General features: G+C 42.7%; 1 protein-coding gene across 3 annotated transcripts in view; it reads left to right on the forward strand.

The window, feature by feature from the left end:
• The window catches only part of GRIN2B (glutamate ionotropic receptor NMDA type subunit 2B), a 422,771-nt gene that overhangs the window by 208,469 nt on the left and 192,604 nt on the right, over nucleotides 1-21,698 (forward strand). For 2 of the 3 annotated variants that reach the window (XM_012774415.3, XM_076007641.1), the window contains one exon: nucleotides 14,054-14,652. In XM_012774415.3, coding sequence (XP_012629869.1) covers nucleotides 14,054-14,652 — 599 coding nt within the window. Of the gene's footprint in view, nucleotides 1-14,053; nucleotides 16,498-21,698 lie in introns of those variants that run through there. The other variant, XM_076007642.1, reaches the window with a different exon arrangement.

Raw genomic sequence — 21,698 nt, forward strand, 5'->3', positions numbered from 1 at the left:
CAAAGACCAACTAAAGTTGTTGCAAAACAACAAGAAACCAAGTGAAAACAAAATGCCAGGCAATTTATGATGAGGATGTACGTGGAGCGAGTTGGAAAGCTGGGCTGGTTGCTTACTGGGTCCCTCTCAAGGACATATGGCCTGTGTTTTTAAAGTATGTCTGTTTTGCAAATGTGTCTGGTCCACCTTCCTTTTTGCCTTCCCTGCGGTCCCATAGCTTCTGCTTCTCCTTATTTCATAGTGCCCATGACCTTGGTGGTCATGGCCCCCGCTGTAGTTCATATTATAGGTGAAAACCCTGCCATTCTTTCAAGGTTTGGGGGGGTTCAGATTCCTGAGAGAGACAGAGGATCTGATAGTCTCAGCTCATTTTTCTAGCCAGGCCCAGACTGCAGGCACCGGGCAGCTTAATATGGGCCGCGGTGGCCCACGCACCTCTGATCCACAGCACCTACCTATGCTGTGCAGAGAGCAGCGGAGGATGTGAGCCCGGGAAGTTAGCCTGAAAGGCAAATCGGGCGTAGATGGATATGATCGCTTGACATACCAAAGAAGGAGCCTTAACTAGTTCTGACTTTAGAAGTCTTCACTGAGCAAAGTAGAAATTGTCTTTTAGTACGTGTTTAATAAATACAGCTAATTAAGTTCTGAAAGAGTTTTATTGTGGACAAAGTGAGAGAATCTTTGCCTTTATGTGAAGGAACAGTGAGGGAGATCTGTGAGTTATTCTGCCTTACAACAGGAAAGGATTAAGACGTTGATAGAATTAAGGAGAGATGAATTTATCCTTCCTCACTAAAGATATCTATATTAAGAACTTAGTATAACTAGGTTACTGATACAATGGAGTTCTTTAATGGGAGGTCTTTTGGTGACTCTTATTTAGGTAATTTTGATAATCTTTGCACCATTGTGGAACTCAGAAATAATAAAAGGGGACATTTCCAAGTGTGCCAAGATATCCTTCCTCTTTGTGTAAAGCATAACTTGCAAACTGAATCCATGATTTCTGGTAATTATGTTGGTAAATTGTTACATATGTAACTAATATGTGCATCAACATACAAAGACATTGTGTCCTACCCCTTTGTACCTGGAAGTGCCCCTAGTTCAGATTGTACTCTATTTTTTGGCAAAAGGTGAAAAATTGTGTTGCTATTTATACTGTTAATACACAGGGATGCCATTATTACTATATGTTAATTTAATTTCAGGGGGCCAAGAATAAAAACAGCTCTTAAAGTAAACTGTTACCAGTAAGAAAATCAGAAAAAAAAATCTCATTATATTTTTTTAATGGATATGGAGGCAGTTTTGATAATGATAGCATTTAGGCAGTCATCTATGTATTCTTAAATGAATGGAGCATGAGGACTAATCATTTGAACTGGAGAAGGAAAATTTGGTATCAAGCTACTTTTATGAGTTGCTTGGATTTAAATTTGAAAGTACAGGTTATTTCTGTGCAAGGAGCAATAAAATAATTGATTGATCTTCTGACCAGTGTGTATAATTATTGAAAACTGTTGGAGGGCTAGAGGAAAAAATCCAGTGTGAAGAAATCAAATACATTGAGGGAAGAGAAGAGACTAGGAATTATCATCTTCCTAGCTTTTCTGAAGGAATAAAAATCTTAACAAAATCAATTTGCAATCATTTGAAGAGAAGAAGGTTTCTTAACTGGGTAGCGTGACTTCATAAAGGACAAGTCCTGTCATACTAATCCAATCCTCTGAGATGAAAATGAAAGGTTGGGTAGATCATGGAAAAAGATTTATATATAATTCATCTGGACTGTGGATATGATTTGGACATGATACCATATGGTATGCCCATCAGCTCCTACCTCGCTGTCTGAGATAGTAAATATCAGAGGCTCATTGTCCACCTGAGGACAAATCTAAGGCTAAGTTCAAGGCCAAGTGCTGCTTATGTTTCTATCTGCAGTCTGGCAGGATTTGGATTGAAATGCACGTGGGAATTTAGCTTGCTCACTGCAACAGAACTGGTGGGAAAACTAGCAAAGAGAGGGGTAAGTAGAAAGAAGCTTAGAAAACATAGCTGCCCAGACATGCTGCCCTCTCTTCTCATCATTCCTATGATACATATTCTACACCTTATGTTATCACTTAAGTTAAAAACACCACCAGTTATTTTGTATATTTTGATCTTACCTTCTAGTTAGCTCAGCTGAGGATGAGTACGATGACTTATACTTCATTTCTACCTCCTATAGCACCTGATAAGCACTTAATAAATATGTGATTGATTAGCAAACAGTAAGATTATAAGGAGCCAGTTGTTTGCATGTCCAATAGAAGAATTCTGTAGCATGTACCATGTCCACTACTAGTTAGCAGTGCCAATGGGTAATGCCTGGAACTGCAGTTTAGGGAACTCATGAAAATAATATCTGTACTCTACTAGACAGGGGTTGGACTGTGCTTCACAATTAAATGAGGATGTGTATATGGGTCAGCTCGAAGCTGCAGAGATGGATAAAGGAAACTCGAGGATGTGTGTTGCTATGGGTGTGTTGCTATGGGTGAGCGTGTTAGGCTCTGAGTCAGACCCGTCTAGGTTTTCTTATCAGCAGTTACCTTGGGCAAGTCCCTTCACTTCTCGGAACTCACTTTCTCTATTGGTAAAATGGAGAGGGTAATAGGGCTTACTTCAATGGGCTTTGAGAATTAATTTACATATAGCTTGTACAGAGTGTATAGCTTGTTCAGAGTGCCCTGAAAGCAACTCAATGAATATTGTCCTAAGAAGGAAAAGAAATGATGGGGGTGGGGTGGTGGTTGTTCAGGCTCAGAAAGAAAAGGCTGAGACTGGTTTTTTTTTTTATTGTATATAACCTAGTTATTTATTTTCTTGCTTTTCTAAGCATGTATAACATTTATATCCTATCTCATTTCATAGAGGTTATATATTATTTTATTTATATTACATATTATTTTATTTAAAATAACATAGTAAAGTTTAAATAAAGGTAAAGAAATCAAGAAGGATAATAAGGTTTAAATAATAATCTGAGGTGGTAATAGACAGACATGCATGTACTGCAGTCCTGCGTAATTTTAAAATATGGGCCAGAAATTCCTCTCTGACCATCATGGAAGCTAGACTAAGGAGGAAACATGAGATAGAAGCATACATTTACTCAGTGGAGGTTAAGATTATTTTTCTTTTTAGAAAGAAGTATGAAAGAAACCTCTCTAATGTATCCTAATAGAAAAGTCAATAAAATGGGGTTTAATAATAATCTTTACACACAAGGTAATGATGAATCACCATCCATCTTGACATCAGTTTGGTTTGGTTTGATAGCATTTTTGAGGGCCTGCTATGTGCCTTTAATCAAGGAGAGCGAGAGAGCCAAGGGCTTAATCCGCAGCATATCAGAATCAAGATCCGCACAGGGATGAATTACGGGAAGTCAGGATTGTTGGACTCGTTGGCTTACATAACTGAAGAAAATTGTGGAATATTCTTCGAAGACTTGGAAAATAATCTAGTTCCACCTCACATTCTCCTAGACTGCTTTCATGGGGGTCCTGCTCTGAGCTGGGCTAGTGTTTTCCCAAGCCACTCTGGTGAATGTCTGTTCTTGGAGGTCTTGGGCTGGCATTTTTTAACAGAGAGATTCAACTGTGCTTATAAAAAAACGAACACATCGGCACCTTTCAGCAGTACCAAATTAACATCAAAATGTCATTGCTGAGCCATAAGGATGCCCCCGTTTTGTTTTGTTAGCACGGATCAGAATTCATAGTCAGTTAATGTGAGCCTGATAGCTTCAGGTGAGTTTCTTTACTGCCAGTTCCAAAGATAATGAGATTGCACGTAGCACTCGTACTTGTCTGGGATGATTCATCTATAGGCAGAGGCCCTAGCAATTAATCCAGGCTGGGATCTGATTGTAACAATGGCTCTGCACTCCAGAGAGTCTGATGAGGGTGGCTGAAAAAATAAGCCCTGAGCTGCTTTCTGTTTGGAATAAATAGGCATTTTCTCTTGACAACCTCTTTGCTTGCCTACTTCCACCAGAGGGAAAGTATTCAGGAGAAATGCTATGAACTTTAGAAATGTTGGAGACCACTGAAGGTGATTTAAAAGCAAACAAGTAGATACATTTAAAAATAAGAATGAATATATGGGCCATTCTTTTACTTGTCAAGTTCTTATTTCTGGGAAAGATTTATTCTTATCTCTGCCAGCTTTTGTACCCCCCTTGAGTGATTGCTGCTGCTCTGCCCTGCTGGGCCAGTCTCCCAGAGTCAAGTTGAGACACTGACAGCATTTCAGCTACTCGAGGCCCCAGGGGGAAAAATAGAAACACTGGGCCGGGCTAAGGGTATAGGCCAGGTAGGACATTTCAATGGGGTCTTTATAGGTGGAATTAGGACCGTGGGGAAAAGGAAGGCAAAGAGGAAGAAGTCTCCGGCTGGGGTACAGTGCTGATGGCAGCAGGGACAAGATGTGTTCCAGGGAAGCTGGCGAGGTTAGTCCTGGTACATCAGAGGGGCCAGACTGGGTCAGAGAGTGTGACCCTTGATTCTATTGGAAGCTGGATCCGTAGCATTGTGTATCTTTTAAACCAACTACTCCTTCTTTGTGTGGATAGGCTGTTTTCTAGGACAACAGACAAAATTGTATAGTTAGAAAAATACGTTTAGTGTGGTTCTCCTCTATGTCAGGTTAGGGGCTCGGCATATGTTGTAGTAGGTGCTGTTGTACTCTTAGTGGGACTTTGTATGTCCAGAGCTAGAGGGAGAGAAAATGAAATGTGAGCAATTAGGAACTCTGAACTTTTAGGGGTCCATTTTTAGTGCTAATAGCCAGTAGCCATAAGGAGCCATAATAAAGTAAGAGCTGAATAATTCTGGAAAAAGAGAAAATTTAAAAAATATCAAACTTGGATGCAACCAATCTAATACTGTACACCATTTTTTCATTCCATTACAGGCCAGGCTAACAAGGATCTGAATAATGAATGAGCCTAGGGAGAGTCAGAGGGCTGAAAAAGATTGTACTTAACCCTGGCATGGGATTGTCTGTCTTAGGATGGAGGCCAGCAAGCTCTGAGTACCCTATTTAAGACCAAATAACCTTCTTAGTGTGATTCAGGCTAGTATGAATATGCAGGAATTTGATAGAGTAGTGAAAAATGCAACACAAATGTGTTGGCACTAATAATGCACTAATCATCTCACTGTATAGTATAGGAAAGGGAAGGCGGTATCAGACCTCAGCTGGCATCTGCAAATATAGGTAGAGGGCCCAGCGTTAAGGGTGTAGGCAGTTTCTGAGGGACCATGCAAAACGCTTGGAGGTTCTGAGTAGGGTTTCGCATGCAATGGAGACTAGAATAAAAATCAGGACATGCAGAAGAATTTAATCCTTTGGAATGAGGTGCATGACAAGGGAAGGCTCCATCTGGGGGACCAGGGCTGCACCCAGACAGGCTCAAATACTGGGCTTGGAGCAGACCAGCCAGCTTTAGAAGACGGTGTTGTTGAGGACGGCACTTGGCCAGTCCTGGTCTAAAGATTAGGAGCAGTGCTTGATGGCTCACGTTCAAAGTCCTACAGTTGAATGAGGCTGAGATAGGCGAGTGCTGACAAGTTGTTGAAGACTTTTTTTTTTTTTTAATCTGCCTGTATGCAATTTTATTTTCATTTCTGGAGCCCTTCAAAATGCATTGCCTCTTTTAGACAGAGGACGAAATTGGTTTGGGAGATGTGAATAAATTCAAAGCTGCTCTGATTGTGAACAGCCGTCCTTTGCTGCATGTGAGGAAGTAACGATCAGTTTTCCAATCTAGAGACCTAGGAAAACACATCACTGGATGTCTGATGAAAAAAAAAAAAACTTTTCACAAAACTTCTTTCTGGATTTAGCCATTGGAGACAAGGGCTTGTTAATCTGCCACCAAACGAACACAACTGGTCCAAATTTTAAATTCAGCCACACTTAGTCTTCCTCTCCACGTGGACCTGCAACCGAAGGGCAAAGAGCTTGTTGTTTTCTAGGGATCCCTTGAAGAGGCCCATGTGCATAAACATGCATAAGCACTGCATCTAGAACCAGCACTGGGGTTATTTTTGGCAACAAATGAGGTACTGGCACTCATAGTTTAATCAAATGTAAAATGCCATTTCTATCCTTCCGCTCTTTAGGGCATCTGCCCCCTTCTCTGGTCCCCTTTGGTATATGAACGTGATGTTCTGATCAAGTACATTTGAAGGGATGGAAATGTTAATTTATTTGAGACAAATGTCAACATCTTTACTCTGAAAAATGCTAGTACGTCAAGTACTGTCACTGGCTTGTGCTCAACCCTGCTCTTTAATAATAATCACAGTTCTTGTGTAGACTCTACCCTTTTGGCTTAAGTTAAATGGAAAGATTTTGATGGCATAAGGCGATTTTGGATTTAGTATTTCATACCTAAGAAGAAGTGATCTGTTTTCCCTTTGGTTATTAGGTTTAGTTTTATGGTGCCTCCTTTTTTATGCTATAAACGCCCAGATCTCTGTTGGTGTTGAACACACTTGATCATATAAATTTGTCTAAATAAATTTAGTCGGATATGGACAACCCTACTACCTAATTAATACTGTCAGTTTAATGTTTACACAATTTTTTTCTATCCATTTCATTTTTTTCCAACCTTCCCTATCCCTCTATTTTCTTCCCTTGCATTTATTTAAAAGTACATTTATTCAGTCACAGAGCTTGATTGTTGCTGAACTTGTCAGCTTGCTCTTTTATAAAAAAGAACCTCTTAATAAAAATACAAGTCAATCCATCTGAGAGCTGTTTTGATTTGCATAATGGAGCAAGCCATAGCAAGGAATTTTAATTTAAGATGAAATGAAATAGGCTTGTTAAGATTTTGGCAGTCCTAGTACTTTACAGAAACTCGCAGACACATTCTAGAAGAGCTCTTAGTGTTCTGCAGGCCCTTTGCTCCCTGACTTTAATTCTGTAATTCATGTGGGTACCCTAGTGGGAGGGAGTCTGCCTTTTCATTCTTCCCCTCCTGTTGCCCTTTCTGTCGTGTGTAATAAGCTTTCCTCTTGCTAAAAAATCATCTCTGAGACCGAGAATATGAAGAACCTTGTAGACGTTCTCAAAGCGAATACCTTTAGTTTGTTTCCTAGCTGTTGCTTAAATTTGATGATTAAAGTTCATGCAAAAAAAGAGACTCAGTAGGGAAGGAAAATGGGGCAAAACTCAAGGAGAAAGCACAATGATCTTCTGAAGGAACAAATAATGAAAAGAATGCTGGCTTTTGTGGGTGCTGTTTAGTTATCCAGAGTGGTTCTTATACTAGCCCCATCTGCTTCAATTTCTGTTCATGGGCTTTTTGAAAACCCAGAGTGTTCTCCTTTATGTGCAAGGGTTTAAGGAAAAGAATAGGTCTGGCATTTCACAGGCAGAAGAGATCATGGTTCTCCGTCAGTACGCTCCCATTGTGTGCTTGGTTCGTGATATTTCTGATCAGTGGTGAGGCTGGAGAACATCAGACGTTTTCTCTGTCTTGCAAGGCATTGCTCACAAAAGTCTGGCACTGTTCAAACCCATCCCAAGGAGCCAACTCCAACTCCAGCCTTAGTCACCTGAACAAGATGATGAGGTCAGAATTTCTAGTCATTAAAGGAGATGATCTCTTGGGATTGGGTGAGGAGAGAAAAATCTTTCCCCTTATTCTGGAAGAAGAAAGAGCTCTTGTCTCCTACATTCTGCTTCAGCTCTTTGCTAAAGATGGAAAGAGTGATGAAGGAACACCCAGGACTTCTCCAGGCAGCCTGGGACCCTGACCTCTTACCCTGTCCTTTCTACACTTGCCCTCCTGACCTGCAGGTAGTGGAGAGAGTCTCGCAGTTCTAGCCTTTCATCAGACACAGATCCTACTCAAGAGCTGAATTTAGAAGAGCAGAAGGAGGATTTTCTTTATTCATATCATAGGAAAGGGACTAGGAGGAAAATCAGATTTATTTAATCTGAAGCCACACTAATGTCCTAATGGGATCATAATCCCTGTGATGTTGTAAAGTACTAAGATCTGATTAATGTGAAAGACTTTAAGATGCCAGAAAAATATAACGGCAATTGGAGAGCCAACAAAGATAAGCTAGATTTGAGAATTATCTGGTTGCACCATCAATTACCCCAGTTTTTTGAAATTCAGCAAATATTACTGAGAGCGCAGTGTGGGCCACGCCCCATCCTAGGTGCTGGGTTACAGCAGTGAACAAATCCCTAGCCCTGCCCTCCTGGTAGTCACATTTCGCTGGGGAGAGGCAGTACGTTCATAATAAGTATATCAAATAGGCAATCACGTAGTCAGCAGATGGTGTTAAATGCTATGGCAAAAATACAAAGTGGAGGAAGATGAGGGGATCAGATGTGCCCATGACAAGGGAGGACGAGTGTCAGCATTCCATTGCATGGTCGGGCTGGAGAGGGCTTTGCTGAGAAGGTGAGATTTGAGCAGAGACTTGGAAGAGGTGCATGTGTCAACCCTGTGGATGTCTGGATAGCTGGAGGAAGGAGAGTTTCAGGCAGAAACTCTCCAAGGTCTGGAACAGGGATGTGCATTCAAGATCTCCTCATGCATGTAGCAGCATGGGGACCTGGGGTTGACGACTGATGGGGAGTCCAAATCAAGGGCATTGGCTGTTTCTTTTTAGTGCATTGGGAAGTCATTGAGGGTTTGGGGCAGAGAATAACAACATCTTATGATTTAAATTTTAAAAGGCTCATCCTGCTTCTTTGTTGAGCGTAAGGGGCAGGGGACCATTGAGTAGGCTGTTGCAGTGATTGGCAAAATACGTCAAGTGCTATGAGAGGGTCAGGATGACTGCAAATGGATATAGACACTGGCAATATCAGGGCCACCACTGCCTTTTACAAGAGGAGTGTCCGTGAAGCACTGGGGTTGAACGTCTGTTTGGAGTCGGAGCGTGAGAATGGGAGAACGAGAATTGAAGGAAATGAGTATAGATGATGCTTTCAAGGAGTTTAATGCAAAGGAAAGCAAATAAGTGATCAGTAGCATTTTCGGCTACTCTGTCTGGCTGCAACAGGGATTCCCTCCCATTTCATGAAAGTGCAGTGTGTGCATAACTTTTCCGGCATACCTTGTTTCCATGAGGTAGATATGTACCGTCGGCATAGAAATTTGGAACTAGATAAGACCATCAAGGTCATGACAGCTAATTTCCCACCCAGTAAAGGAAACTTCTTTATAATATTAATACAATGAGCATTAGGAAAATTTTTCATGTGCCACCAAGGGACATAGAGATGAACAAGGCACAGTTTCTATTCTTGAGAAACACACATTTTTACTGGGAGGAGGCAAACATGTATGTTTGCTGTGTGATAAGTATTATGATAGAGGCATGTGCTAAATGTTGTAAAAGCACAGTGGAGGTAGAACTAACCTGACCAGGGGAAGTTAGAGAAGATGGCACACATGAAAGACCTGACATTTGAGCTAGGTCTTAAAGATGAGCATGAAGTTTTCCAGACCCTGTACTGGAGAGGAACCCTTTATCTGCTAATAATCTAGCTCCTGTGTGAATACTTACAGCAACCACAAGCTCACTACCGTATGAAGCCCATTCCATTTAAAAAAGCTACCATTGTTGTACATTTATTTCTTATATTGAGCCAAATAATGCCTTTTAATATTTCTACGCATTGTTTCCAGTTCTCTCCTCTGTATCTAATGAGCCAAGACTTGTCTTTCTACTGTATGTCATTCAGTATTTGAAAATAGATATGTTCTCTCTTAAGCGGTCTCTTTTCTATGTTGAAAAAGGGAAAATGGGTAGAGTCAGTTTCCCTGGGAAATAGACTCTGAGCCTGAAGTCAGTGTGCAGGAGGCTTATTAGGATGTGCTGTTGAGATCAGCACCATGAAAGGGGAGAGAAGATTAGGCAGGACTGGGCAGAAGAAGCGGTGCAGGTGTGATACAGTTTTAATGGAAGCTGCAGCCAACTCTCTGGGGAATTATCGAGCTAGGTTGACCCTTCCGAATTATTCAGAGTCAGGGCAAGAAGATGGAGTCTTTATACCCTTGACAATCAGCCATTCAGCACCATTTGCCCAGGAAGGGGCATGACTCTGGGCGAGCAGCCCTCTTCAGGTGAGGCAGTCCCCAAAGGGGGCTGAGCAGAAGCTTGTTGCCCGGGGAACTGTCAGCAGCTGGAACATTTAATATTTTATTTCTGAAGTGGATCAGTAGGGGATGTAGATGACGCAGATGAGGAATCTCATTTACTGCTAATTCTTTAGGCAATTATTTTCTGAGACAGATAATAAGATGAAAAAGTACTTTTTGTTTCTTCTTATTAGCAAATAAACACCATGAACGTCAAAGTGATGGGGTCCAACATAAACATTCCAGACTGCTGGAGTCTAATTTACAATTCTGCCTTCCTTGTATGCTAACTGCTCATCTCAGCTAAGATGGCCCTTTATACAGGGATGCATTAAAGCTGTTTGCAAGGCAAGTTGCAGAAGTACATCCATGCAATAAATTTGGGGATCTTTACTAGCGGAGGAGACTGCTCCAAGGACCCCTGTAGGTCCTAACATTTTGTAATGGCATTAGGAGATAGAAACATAAGTGAGGAAGCATAGTGAGTTACAAACAGAATTATATCTCTGTCCTTCATCCTCCGTCACTTGTGGTAATCACAGTGTATGCTGGGTGCCTGCAAAGATAGATGCGTGGCCACCAGTTCTTTCCACTCCATGCACACGTGAAGATTGCCCTTTGATTTGTGGCTATGGCCATAATTTGCAAAGCCTGTCACTGTTTGCAACTTATAGTTAGCACAAAGCTTTGTTGAAAAAGAGCTGTTCCATTCCTGATCACTGTACACCAGAGTGATGTGTCAACTAAATTAATAATACTGGGCTACTCATTATACCGGGAAACATTGGCCCAAGTTGTAACTCTGTTTTTTGAATTCTGTTTGGCTTCGTTAACTTCTTTTTGGTGCCAGATAAGATGGTCACATAAGGCATTCTTATTTAATGAAGGATTGCCAAAATAAAATGGCTTAGCTGGGCATTGATGGGGCCAGAGGAGTCAGAAGATGGGTGATATTATGGAGGTCAAGAAAATTAGAGGTGAGATAAGGATGTGGTAGAGGTATGATGGAGCCATGTTAATTTTTCTCTGACTCTCACCATTCATGGGCCCCCTTCGTATTATTGCTGGCAGTATCTTTACAAGCCATTTATACCTGTGAGAGAGTATTAAGAGGGAGACTAAAAGAGAGGAGGGTCAGGTGGGTATTTAATAGACTGTTTTCCTTTAAATTCAATCTCATTTGCATGAGCTCATTTACCATGGACCCCCATGGGTTTTCTCTCAGGGCTCTCTTGTGAGCTTGCTACGGATTTGAGCCAGCTGTGGTTTCACCGTACATGGAACTTTGCATGTATTCAAGAACCTTCTTGTGGCCAGATCTGGTCTGTTCATTTATCACAGAATAAGTAGACTGACTTTCTTTGCAATCAGGATCCCTTTCATCCCAAGCCTGTGCATCTTAAGGTGTATTTAAAAGCGTTTTCACTTTGCTATAACCACTGGGCTTGTGGAAGCTCATGTGATAATATTTCTCATTTGGGAATCCTGAAAATTCCCTTTAGCTGGAAGTATAACAAGAAAAACAAACGGATGTTTCTTAAAAATGCTAGCTGTTCTAGGTGAGCTCTTCTGCCACTGGTCTTCCGTTCCTGTTGTGGTTCTCTGTAGGCACCTGACAAGTCTTGATGTAATTAAGTTCTGTTGTCCCGGATTCACACTTGTCTTAGTCCGTTCAGGCTGCTATAACAAAATAACATAAGCTGGGGAGCTTATAAACAACAGAAATTTATTTCTCACAGTTCTGGAGGCTGGGAAGTCTAAGTTAATCAAGGTGCCAGCAGATCTGGTGTCTGAGGAGGGCCCACTATCTGCTTTATAGATGACACCTTCTTCCTGAGTCCTCACCTGGGAGAAGGGGCAAGGCAGCTCTCGGGGGCCTCATTTTAAAGGGCACCAATCCCATTCATGAGGGCTCCACCCTCATGATCTAATCACCCCACAAAGGCCCCATCTCCTGATACCATCATCACCTTGGGCATTAGGATTTTGACATATGAATTTGCAGGAACATAAACATTCAGGCCACAGTGCTACTGTGTCTTATAACCTAAGGAGAAGGTCAACTTTGCCTGAAGAGTGGTACTTGTGTTATGGGAGAAGCCTAGGAACAGGGACTGGCCAGAGTTTGGAATAGACACACCTGATATAATTATTTTATTCTGAATTAATTCCCTTCCTCTTACCCACCCATTCTTGGTGCCCAACCCTCCCTACTTCTCTGAATTCCATGGTCCTATGATGCTTCTCTTCAATGGTATGTTTAGGGCCAGAGAAGGGAGCCACGATAAGCACCATTCCACCCTAGGCCGGAAGAATCCCTCCCAAATGACCAAGCACTGACTGTTTGGTTCTGTATAGCCTGTGGGAAGTGGGGAATTGAAGCCATGAGAAGCCAACGAAGCTCTGGCAGAGCCGAGGGGCTGGCAGCTCTCATTGCCGAGTCAGGATTTTTGGACACCATCTGGATTATTTCCCAACCTGTATTTTTTTCAATAGTGGGTGCCCAAGAAATACTCAGCAATTTCTCAGCTGTACAACAGTGTGTTCCTGAGCTGAGAAATCGCTATATAATTTTGTTAAAAAGCCCAGGTCTCTTGTAACTGTACTTTAAAGCTCTTGTTGGGGGATAAGAGAGATCTGACCCCTGGAGAAAGACGCAATTTTGTTAGCCTGGATTGTTATAAAATGGAGATGAACCATGGGATAGATGATTGGGGGCACAGACTAAGAAAAGAGGTACCATTACCCAGGAGGAAATCAGGGGAAAATGGACTGAGAGAGAAGCACAAGGCTGAGAGGGTGTTCATTTTGTAGTTTCAGAGTCTTCTAGCTATAGGGTAGAGATGAAATGCAGGGCTTGACATCTCAGAACAGCAGGTGAAATATAGCTTAAAATGGGAGAAATTTAAAATGGCTGCTTCCTGGAAAGGAAGGAGAAAACAGAAGACGTTCAGAATTGACAGAGGGATGTGTTTAACAGACAGGTCAGGCCCTGTGCTGTGCCGTAGGTATGAGAAAGAGCCATATTCTATATGTTGCTCTAAAATAAAGCCTAATCATATATGAGCTTAGTTGAATACGAGCCATTTTAACTTGGAACTTAGAGATGCTATTTGAGCCTTCCTCCAACCTGCATATCCTAACATCAGAGCAGAAGCTGGAGAGCAAACTAAATGTGCTATTAATTTAACAGTTATTTGTTTACAGAATATAACCTGATCCAGTCGGTATGTATTGCACTACCTGGGCATTTCCCAGAGATCCGTACATCAGCACCATCCACCTTCTGGGCCAGTGACCCTATACTACCTCCACAGATGGGTTTAAGTGTAGATTGGGAACATTTTGGATTATTCACTGTATGACTGAGTGATACACATCCACAATCAAGAAATCCAAAATCCTCAAAAAATGGGAAGTGTGTGTGTCTGTATGAGCATGTATGTATGTGTTTGTGTAACTCGTTGACAGCAAAACCTGATATGAACTGACATGAGTCCATTGAAAGTCTTTATTCTACTTTACGTGACTTTCCATATGTTTTGCTGTAGAAATATTAACACATTTGATTTGGGGAGCTGCCTTAGGCACTGGCTGTGGCACCAAGGATTTCATATGAGGGCAGTATAGACCTATGTTGGTTTTCTGCAAAGTCTGGGAGATGGTTTTACAAAGAAAGGTATTACAAATGTCTGCAATTAAAATATTTAAAAGTATTTTATTGAAAGTAAAAAATATTAAAGGTATTATATGAAAAAATAATTAACACAAAGCTTTGTATCCAATTGGTTCAAAATCCCCATTACCATCTTTGGTTTGATTTTCTTTCTCTCTCTCTCTCTCTCTCTTTTTTTTACACTTTTGCTATTCTAGGATGACTCCTCCATGTTCTTCCAGTTTGGTCCATCAATTGAACAGCAAGCTTCCGTAATGCTCAACATCATGGAAGAGTATGACTGGTACATCTTTTCTATTGTCACCACCTACTTCCCTGGCTACCAGGACTTTGTGAACAAGATCCGCAGCACCATCGAGAATAGCTTCGTGGGCTGGGAGCTGGAGGAAGTCCTCCTACTGGACATGTCCCTGGATGATGGAGATTCTAAGATCCAGAATCAGCTCAAGAAACTCCAAAGCCCCATCATTCTTCTTTACTGTACTAAGGAAGAGGCCACCTACATCTTCGAAGTGGCTAACTCAGTAGGGCTGACTGGCTATGGCTACACGTGGATTGTGCCCAGTCTGGTGGCAGGGGATACAGACACAGTGCCCTCGGAGTTCCCCACTGGGCTCATCTCTGTGTCCTACGACGAGTGGGACTATGGCCTCCCTGCCAGAGTGAGAGATGGAATCGCCATAATCACCACCGCTGCTTCCGACATGCTGTCCGAACACAGCTTCATCCCTGAGCCCAAAAGCAGTTGTTACAACACCCACGAGAAGAGAATCTACCAGTCCAATATGCTGAATAGGTGAGTGTGGAGCAAAGGGCACGCTGATGGTGGGGATCAGAGGAGAGAGCTCCGGAGGTTGAGAAACTGTGGGCAAAGCAGTCCAGGATGGCAGCATGTTGAGGCTGGCCTCAGGGGTGGCCATCAGTCATGATGGGGGGAGTGTTTTGGATCCCAAGCCTTGCTGCACTGTGTGCTCTTTCTAAGAAATACAGAATGATTCTTACTCATCGAGCACCTACTATGTGCTAGATGTTACTCTACATGTTTGACTTAATTTCATCCTCAAAACAACTCTATTAGGCAGGCTTTGAAAATTGTTTCTGTTTTACAATGCAAGAGAACAGGCTTGGGGATGTAAATCAGCCTCAGTCATGCTACAAGTGAGTGGTCAGTTTGGAACTGAATCCAGGCCTGTGTGATCCTGAGGCGATCACTTAATCACTAGGAAAGAAGCGGTGGACTTAGAAATAAGGGTGGACCAGTCCACTTTCCTTTGGAACGTTGCTGTCTGCAGAGGACAGCAACATGGATAGTTGGATGGTAGGATAGAAGGTTACAGGGATCTGCAGGCATATGAAGAGTATTTTCCCTTAAAGGAATAGGTTTGGTTTTTATCTCCTTTGCTTTCCCTCTCCCTGCCTTCAAGAGTGAGAAGGCTACCACAGAGGAAGCGTTTATGGTTCTTAGTCAGGTTTGTTTAGCAAGATCTCGCCTTACGTAACCCAGCCATGACGCCAGTGCAGCCTCCTAAGGGTATTCAATGACCTTAGGGTAGAAGATTCTATACTGTATTTTTGTGGTTTCATTATTTGTATAAAACTGCTATGTGCACACATTGTAAAAATTCAAACAAAATAGAGGAACACAAAAGAGAAGATAAAAAATGTCCTTAAATTCAATTAACCAGACATAATCATTGTTGAAATAATTAGTAAACATCCTTCTCGACATATGTGCGTGTGTATACCTATATAGGTATAAATCTATAATTTTACACTATGAATATATGACTATACTTGCTGTTTGATAACCTGACTTTCTTTCACTCAACAATGTTTTGGCCATCCATTTTACATTTATTTTGAATCCTATCAGACATACAGAAATGTATTCAGAAAAACTTAATACATACTTATGTACCCACCGTCCAGCTTAAGAAATAAAATATTAGAAAGTGTACTCTGGGAATGTTAAAATACATTTAGTGAAGGTTGATAGTGAGTCACTTCTGGAAGGCAGCTTGACTGCAGCCTCTAATCTCCTGATTCAGGGTTGAAACTCTAAACAGCTTTAAAGTAGCTGTATTTGTGAGCCAGTCCTAATAGTCTCCCACCTTGAACTTTCTGCCCTTTCTCTCATCCCTAGATATTACCCCTCTTGGGCACAGATGGTCTTGGTTTTCCTTCTGCCTCTCTGGCGGCTCCATCTTGGGCTCCTTAGCAGACTCTTGTTTCTTTGTGCATCCCTTAAATGTTGGTGCTTCTCAGGGTTCTGTCCCAGACCCTCTTCTTTTCTCCTCCATTGCCAAGGATACAATTAATGTCTGTACAATCCCCAAATTGACATCTCTGGCCAGAACCTCTTCCTAGGGCCCCAGGTTTGTACATTTAACTGTGCCCAGATGTGTTCCTTTGGATCCTGTGGGTCTTCAGAAATCACCATATCCAAAGCTGAACTCGAATCTTCTCTCCCATCACCCTCCCACCCTTTCCCAGCCAGATCGGCACTGCCCGCAAGGGATACGTCCTATTACCAAGGTGCAGAAAACAAAGATTTCCAAGATGCCCTTGATTCCACATCCCCGACACCTCATGCCAATCCAACCATTTTCCCTGGGTTCGGCCCCCCATTCCTCTGGAATGCTGTGCTTATTTTCATCCCCCCCCCCCCCCCCCCCCCGTCCCAGGCCACCTCTTACCTGCATTATTGCAGGCCCCTTACATGATCTTCCTGCTTTCAGTTCTGCTTCTTTTCAATCTACATTGCAGCCGGAGTGATCTAAAGTGAAAATGTGATTTCATCACTCTCCTGCTTAATACCTTTCAGTGGCTTTTCATTGCTCCTATAATAAGGGCCAATTTCCTTAATGTAGTTTATAGAGCCTTCCACAGCATGGGCCCTGCCTGTCTTTCCAAAACTGTCTCATGCCATATTCTCTGCCTTGAACAGTGCCTTCCTGCAACACCGAGCTTCCTTCGGTTCTTGGACGACACCATGCTCTCTCTCACTTCTAGCTCTTTCCTCTCTCTGTCTAGAGCACACCGGGCTGCGTGCCGCTCCCTTCCAGACCCGTGTGCTCGGGCTCCTGTACCTGCCCCGTGCTCTTCCTTCTTCAGGTTTCAGTCCTGGCCCCGCTTCCCCTGGGAAGTCTCCCTGAGCCTCGGTCTGACATCCCCACCTTATATGACTTCACGGCACCTTATACTTTCCCAATAAATCCATTATTTAAACCACAGCAATGTCATGCTTTGCTATCTCCTTCCCTGTGCGTTCCATGACAGCAGTGACCGTCCTACCTCCCTCATTTCTCCGTCCCCATTTCTAGCACTATGTGTGGCCTAGGAAGTGCCGGACGGTGTCATCCAGGGCTCCCCACACAGCTGCGCCTCTTTGCAGGATAATAAAGATCCTCCTTAAACACTTACTGTTGATTCAGTTCTGTAGATTTGTTTGTGCTCCCGCTGTCTTTAGTGTTAAATTCAAATCTGACTCAGATAAGTTTTCGACATGTTTGTTCATTAAAACCAAAGCGAACAATGAAGGATTATTGAGTCTAAAACATCTGCCAAACAGCACAAAGAAATCAAGTGAATGCTACCTTGAAGTCCGTCAATATGGTCCAGGAATGCCTGCTTTTAAAACTTCCTCTGGGTAAACAGTGGTGTGCAGATGTTACCATTTCCTTCCTGGCTTATTTTACCTTGCAGTGTAAATGTTAGCTCGGAAGCCCGGACTCCAACCAGGCAGCTCGGGGACGGCCACGCTTGTTGCCATCTCTCTGAGACCTGAGAGGCCCTCATGGGGTCGCTCAGGAAGGTGGCCCTCCTCCAGCTTCTAGAGGTTATTGTCGAGATAGCCGCAGAGGCCACCTCCATCTTCTCCGGGGTGGCAGCCCTCAAGGGAACCAGGCTCACATGGCACAGGTTTCTCATCAAGTCTTCAGGCCCCAGAGTGAAGCAGGGAGAGAGAGTCCTGCCTCACCGGATTACCCAAGTATTTGCTGCTTGGGAAGTGTCTTCAGACCTACCTACCTACTTCTGCACTAAGAGATTTCCTCTGTGGACGTTCTCTCCTGCCTCAGTTACCCGACTCTTCTAGGGTTCTGCATCCACCTGCCACTGGGCATCTTCTCTTGGGTGTCCCACCCATCCACACACCTGCATCCCTCACTCACCCCTAGTGTCTTCTCCTCCTTCTCCTCAGTGCAGCTTCTTATGGTTCTTGACTCCAGTCTCTGCCTCTCTTGAGAATATCTTAACATATTCTTTTTTTATCAGGACCCAGAAAGGATCGGGGCTCATGGAAATGATAAAGAGTCATCCTCAAGTCTGAGGCATCGTCACCAGGCGCAGCACTTGGGAAACATCAGTGGAATTCAATTAGGCACACTCAGTCCAAGCTCCTCTGGACTCTCCCCTTCCCCCCCACCCAAAGCTCTGTTCTCACTAGGGTCACTCTTTTAAATAAGGAACCAAGCAGCCACACCATTTAGCCACAGCAGGAAATCTTTGCAAATACAATTGCTGCAAATGGCCCGTTGTTTTATGGCTTTTTCTTTGGCCACTGCTCACTCTCAGCAAGAGCATCAGGGAGGAGGAAGGCTCCTGGGGAGATTTGTGGGTGAGCCCCAGCCCCAGGAGGACACGGGGATGCAGAGTTAGGAAAGTGGCTTCTCTGCTCACCTTCTGAACACTCAGCAGGTAGCATTTACAGGCTCTTGCAGGAGGAGGCAAAGCTCTCCTTTCTCACTGTCCAGATTGCCACTGTCTCTCCATGTCGGGGAAGTTCCTAAGTCTCGATTTAGGGAACAGAGACAAAGGATTATATGATAACCCTGAATCCCCAAAACCCGTACATGTTTGAAGTGATTCACTTGCTGTTGTCAAAGGAAGAATTTTTAGAATGACATATAATCCTTAAAATGCACTATTTCCGTTCACTATGAAATAAACATTATTTATCAGGTATTAATCCAAATTCCTTTCTGATGACTTCTTAATTCCTTGAAGCCTGGCCTGCTATAGATCTGATGATTACTCCTAGGCTCTGGGTTTCCTAGAGAGGCATTTTTACCAGGGTTGCAAGAAGATGTATAAGCCCAGTTAAATTTGAATTTCAGATAAACGATGAATATTTTTGTAGTATAAGTCCATCCTAAATATTGCATGGGGTGTACTTACACCAAAAGAATATTAGTTATTTATCTGAAATTCAAATTTAACAGGGCTCCTGTATTTTTCATTGCTAAATCTGGCAACCTTACTTGGTGCCCTGATAAAAGTTACCTTTCTCTTGAAACTTTGTAGTATTCATTTATGCCTTATTAGTAAACATAGTGCAATGCCCTGCCTGTGCCATAGTCCACGACATACTGAGAGAGTTTGATCCCAGTTAGAAACTTTATTCAATTGACAGGGCTGGAGAATTTCTTATGCCATATTTTCGCTAAGTGAAGGATTTTCTTAGTTCTGGAGAAAAACTCTGGAAACCTTTGATACAAGATTATCTGAAAATATTGAGGAAGTGTTTAGGTCTGTCGTCCGAACTAATCTTTATCCCCCCTGAGCGAGGGAAGAATCGTTAGCTGTTAGTTGCACATGTCTACATTTTTCATTCCTCACTCCCCCAAGGAACAGTTAATGGTTTTTTTTCTCCTCAACATGCTCTCTAAACTCTTTTTTAATTATTTTTCTTATTTTATTTTATTTTTTTATTTCGGCATATTATGGGGGTACAGATTTTAAGGTTTCAATAAATGCCCATTTCCCCCTCCCCCCACAAGTCTGAGTCTCCATCATGACCATCCCCCAGATGGTGCACATCTCACTCATTATATATGTATATACCCGCCCCCTTCCCCCTGCCCAATACCCTATTACTGCAGTACCTATGTGACCACTTAGGTGCTGTTCAGTTAATACCAATTTGCTGGTGAGTATATGTGGTGCTTGTTTTTTCATTCTTGGGAAACTTCACTTAATAGTATGGGTTCCAGCTCTAACCAGGAAAATATAAGATGTGCTATGTCACCATTGTTTCTTAGAGCTGAATAGTACTCCATGGTATACATAGACCACATTTTATTAATCCATTCTTGGATTGATGGGCACTTGGGCTGTTTTCTCTAAACTCTTGATAGTCTGTTTCTGCCACACACGTGATGATACCCCTGCCATGTACCTCTGCACTCTCGTTCTGTCCTGACAACCCAGTGCTGCTGCTCTTCATACAAAGCTACTTGGGGAACTTAGAGAAAGAGCAGATACTATTTGAGATAGATGGATCTTAATATAGCACAACTCTTATGAATCTTGCCAAATTATTTTTCCCCAGTGTCCTCGGTTTTTCGACTCGACGTTTATTTCCTCATCCCTCAAACTCTTCCTTTGCAGGAAAGTTACCATCTCAAAAGGCTGGATCCTCCTGGCCCAGGCTTTGAGGGATGGTGAATAGTGGCTTTGAATAACTCATGTGAGAAAGGTGTTCTGTTAGGTACTTAATGAAAGAGCTGCGATGAACATGATCTTCCTGCAACCTTGAGGCAGGGCCCCATCTTTGGAACCACTGTATTAGCTGGACCATTCTCGTGGGATACCCAGTTGGTTCTCTTGGCCTGGAAGGTTCTGAGAGGTTAAGAAATACATGAGAAATTGGGTCAGCTAGTTTTTAGACTCCATGGGCAAGAGCTACTTACTTGGTCATTACACATCTCTTAGCTATTGTTAAATGTTCATTGAGTGCCAGGCATAGGCACATTTATGGTAATACAAATATGTGTTACAGGTTCACTTAACTTAATCTGATTTACATGTGAACCAACCAGTGAAAAGGTTGTACGAATGCATAGTTGTAAGTGGAGTAGCCGGCATGGTGGCCCTTCATCTTGCTAAAGAAATACACTGGAATCTAAGGAAAGCTACATTTTTGTAGAAGATATTTAATAAACTGAGACACATCTGTATACAGAGGGAGGGAGAGACTTTATCTTCTCAGTGGTTGGAAGGACATATAAATTGGGAAGAAGAACTGAACCTAATAACTGTCCTTAAAGGTACATCCAGTGTTTGTTGTAATTCAGGCATAAGAAAGCAGGCCTCACCTGTTTGTGGAAGAAGAATGGAATATGAGGATTATTCAAACTCTTCTGTTTTTCCTCTAGTCTTTCACATTCTTCCTATCGGATAAACAGACGGGTCATTTCAGTGAGTGATCCTTGCTGCTTTCCCTTAAACGCAAATCTGTGGAGGGTGTTCTCAAGTATTTTAACACTAGACCTCTACATGATTCCCTTCCTTCATCACTATTTAATTTTGTGGCTGACTTGTAAGATTTAAGTCTTACCCATGACGTCGGTGGCGTTTTTTTTCCTTCTTTTCTTTGTTTCTCCTCCTCTTCCTCTTTCTCACCACTCTTTTATCGTCCTCTTCTCCTCCCTCCTCCTTTCACGCACTCATTAAGATTCGGAGGGGCAGGTTGGGGATTAAAGTGGGCGGGTGAGTGGGGAAGAGTCACATCTCACCGAGGACAGTCGGGTGGAGACGACACACGTGTGCTGGCGAAGACGACACAGGAGGTGCGTCGTCGTCTGCAGGAAGGAATGGGATGGTCTCAGAGACGGGCAACAGCTCTTGGTGGAGAAAGGGGACAAGCCTCATTCTGAAGAACAGATTCTGCCTCAGAAAGGATGTGGGTTGGTGACAATGGCATGGGTTAAAAAGAGGGCCAGGAGGTCTATATTTAAGCCAGCCCCCGTTGTCAGCCAGGCTGCAAAAGTTATTAACTCCAACATTAGTTGCCTTTTTGAGTCCTGATTGCATCCCCAGCACTGTGCAGTTTTCTACCTC

This window comes from Microcebus murinus, chromosome 10 (genome assembly GCF_040939455.1).
Source record: "Microcebus murinus isolate Inina chromosome 10, M.murinus_Inina_mat1.0, whole genome shotgun sequence".
Classification (NCBI taxonomy): domain Eukaryota; kingdom Metazoa; phylum Chordata; class Mammalia; order Primates; family Cheirogaleidae; genus Microcebus; species Microcebus murinus.